General features: G+C 38.8%; 1 protein-coding gene across 1 annotated transcript in view; it reads left to right on the forward strand.

The window, feature by feature from the left end:
- Positions 1–1,112: 1,112 nt before the first annotated feature.
- The window catches only part of LOC107563546 (NACHT, LRR and PYD domains-containing protein 12-like), a gene marked incomplete at its 5' end in the record, with an annotated part of 20,373 nt that continues 18,337 nt past the window's right edge, over positions 1,113–3,148 (forward strand). The window contains 2 exons of the mRNA XM_016248448.1: positions 1,113–1,291; positions 1,674–1,847. Coding sequence (XP_016103934.1) covers positions 1,113–1,291; positions 1,674–1,847 — 353 coding nt within the window. The remainder of the gene's footprint in view (positions 1,292–1,673; positions 1,848–3,148) is intronic.

Here is a 3,148-nt window from a genome sequence, read left to right on the forward strand (position 1 = left end):
TGTAGCATTGTCCTCTGGTTTGATCCACGTCTCTGTCAGGGCCATGAGGTTTAGTCTTGAATGACTTGTAATAGAAGTAATAACATCTGTTTTGTTTACAGCAGACTGGCAATTCCAGAGACCAATAGAAAAAGAAAGTAGTGTGTTAGTAGACATAGGCAAAGTGCGCAGGTTGTTAGGATTGCGCTGCCTACAGTGTGTAATGCATGGTTTGCGAGTGGTAGTGATAGTAGAGATCTGAAAACACATAGTAAGAATTGGTTATAAAAACTGAAAACAGAAGGGGAACAAGTAGTAGGAAAGAGAATGATTCAGAAGCGATACTTATGTGCCTTGCCGGTGTCCCTGCTCGGTGGAGTCGAACGGTAGAGTCAATGGTCTTTACACTCTTCAGTCTTCACATGAGGAGAGCTTCACACGAGGAGAGCTTAACACGAGAGCTGCCGCGGTATACTAAGCTTTTTATATTCCCTAAACACTGAGACAAGAAATAAATACACTTACAAGCTGCTTTTAACTTCTGCTGATTGACTGCTTCTCACAAAGAGTATTTCTTTACACTGTTTTGCTGGCACTTGAACACACTTTCCTGTTTATCACAACAAATGGCCAAGCAAAGCGCACGACACTGACAAGGTACGCGATACAGTACGAGACCAAAAGCGATTTCAGGTGTAAAAATAATATATCCATAATAATAATAATCCATAATATATACAAGTAGTTCATTAATAGTTTATAAGTTGTTGTTAATACAATAATAGACTATATACAAACAGTGAGTTCTTCATTGATAAGTTAATATGTTAAGAAAGCATATGCAGTTATTTACATATGAGCTAGTTAAACAATAACACTTTAATTACAGTAAAAATTAATAATTAACTATTTGTATATAGCCTATTAATGTATTAAGTACACTTGATAAACTATTAATGAACTATAAACCAATAGTTTTGAAATTATTTATAAGTGCTTTATTATTGTATACATATTGTAGTTCTACCAATAAAGAGTAAATACACTGTTTTTAATACAAATATGCTCTCCACATTATAAACTATACAAACTGTCTGATAAATTCACAATCTGACTGTTTGTTTTGTTCACTTCATAGGCTATGTGGATGTAATCTCACTGCTCAGTACTGTGAAAGTTTGTCTTCAGCTCTACAATCCTCACACTCTGTCCTGAGAGAGCTGGACCTGAGTAACAATCACCTGCAGGGTTCTGGAGTGAAGCTTCTTTCTGATGGACTGAAGAGTCCAAACTCTAAGCTGGAGATACTGAGGTTTAAGTTCAAATACTTGATAATTTTTTTTGCATTAAGTTAATTACTAACAATCACACTGCTAAGATTTATTCTGTATGCAATTACTGGTTTTCTTGTTCAGATTTTCCACATGTAATCTCGCTGCTCAGTCTTGTCAGAGTTTGTCATCAGTTTTACAATCATCAAGCACCTGTCTGAGAGAGCTGGACCTGAGTAACAATGACCTGAAGGATTCTGCAGTGAAGCTGCTTGCTGATGGACTGAAAAGTCCAAACTCTAAGCTGGAGATTCTGAGGTTTGAGTTTCAAATACTTGAAATTTTTTTTTTGCATTAAATTAATTAATAAAAATCACACTGCTAAGATTTATTCTGTATGCAATTACTGTTTTTCTTGTTCAGATTTTCCATCTGTAATCTCACTGCTCAGTCTTGTGAGAGTTTGTCATCAGTTTTACAATCCTCAAACTCTGTCCTGAGAGAGCTGGACCTGAGTAACAATGTCCTGAAGGATTCTGGAGTGAAGCTGCTTGCTGATGGACTGAAGAGTACAAACTGTCAGCTGGAGATACTAAGGTAAATAGTTTTCCATAAAATAATTAACAAAATGTTACCAAAATAAATGGCCATTGAATTTTGTCAACAAATGTTGCTGCTCTCAATGGAATTCCAGAACAAGAGACAAAAACTAAATTTGCAGGCATTTTTTAACATTTATATGGATGTCCTCTTCAGCGCATTGCTCGGTCATCTTTAAGATTAAATAAACAGATTTTAAGTGCATAAACAAGCCAATTACACATATTCAGAAAGGGTCAGAAATCTGTCTCTGCGAATATTACATATTTGACCTAACTGACAAGCACAGAATGACAGTGTAACAAAGTTCGTAGTTCGGGGAAGAACATATAAACACAAAAATTTAATAAACAAATGAATGAACACAAAACGAAAGTAAAAGCGGCAGCCCCTCACGGACAACTGCCGCATAAAACATAATAAAACAACAACATAAAATCCAGGCCTGGTCCTCTCTCGTCTTGCACTGTCGTCACTCCTCCTTTTATCTTTCCGGAGCTCCTCCGTGGGACTCGAGACCGGTGAGTGGTGCAGGTGTCGCTCATTCAGGACTTAAAGTTCTCCGGCACCGTACCGGATCTCAGGCGTGTAGCGTTTGGCTGCGGGAAAAAAAAGATAGTCGTCCTACATTTACAAACACTTGTTGATATCACGTTCGAGTTCATGGGTTCGCCTGCCAATGTATGAGAGGAACACAGCTTTCACTCTCAACCAAACTAACATTATAAGAGCAAAAACTTATGATTGGCTAGTAAACACGAGACTCGCATAATAGTATCCAATTGCAGAGTCGCAGCTGATGAATGGAAAAGAAACCTGGGTCTCGAGTGTGATACTTTGAAAAAGCTGTGAAGCGCAATGTTCAAATATTTCCATCTAGCTGTCATCTGCTGGTGTTGGTCCACTGTGTTTTCTGAAGTCCACAGTCAACGCAGCCATCTACCAGGAAATTTTAGAGCACTTCATGCTTCCTTCTGCTTCATGGAGATGCTGATTTCATTTTCCAGCAGGACTTGGCACCTGTCCACACTGCCAAAGGTACCAAAAGCTGGTTCAATGACCATGGTGTTGGTGTGCTTGATTGGACAGCAAACTCGTCTGACCTGAACCCCATACAGAATCTATGGGGTATTTTCAAGAGGAAAATGAGAAACAAGACCCAATAATGTAGATGACCTGAAAGCCGCTATCAAAGCAACCTGGGCTTCCATACCACCTCAGCAGTGCCACAGGCTGATCGCCTCCATGCCACGCCGCATTGATGCAGTAATTCATGCAAAAGGAGCCCCTACCAAGTA

Source organism: Sinocyclocheilus grahami, unplaced genomic scaffold (assembly GCF_001515645.1).
Source record: "Sinocyclocheilus grahami isolate Dianchi unplaced genomic scaffold, SAMN03320097.WGS_v1.1 scaffold878.1, whole genome shotgun sequence".
In the NCBI taxonomy this organism is placed as follows: Eukaryota; Metazoa; Chordata; class Actinopteri; order Cypriniformes; family Cyprinidae; genus Sinocyclocheilus; species Sinocyclocheilus grahami.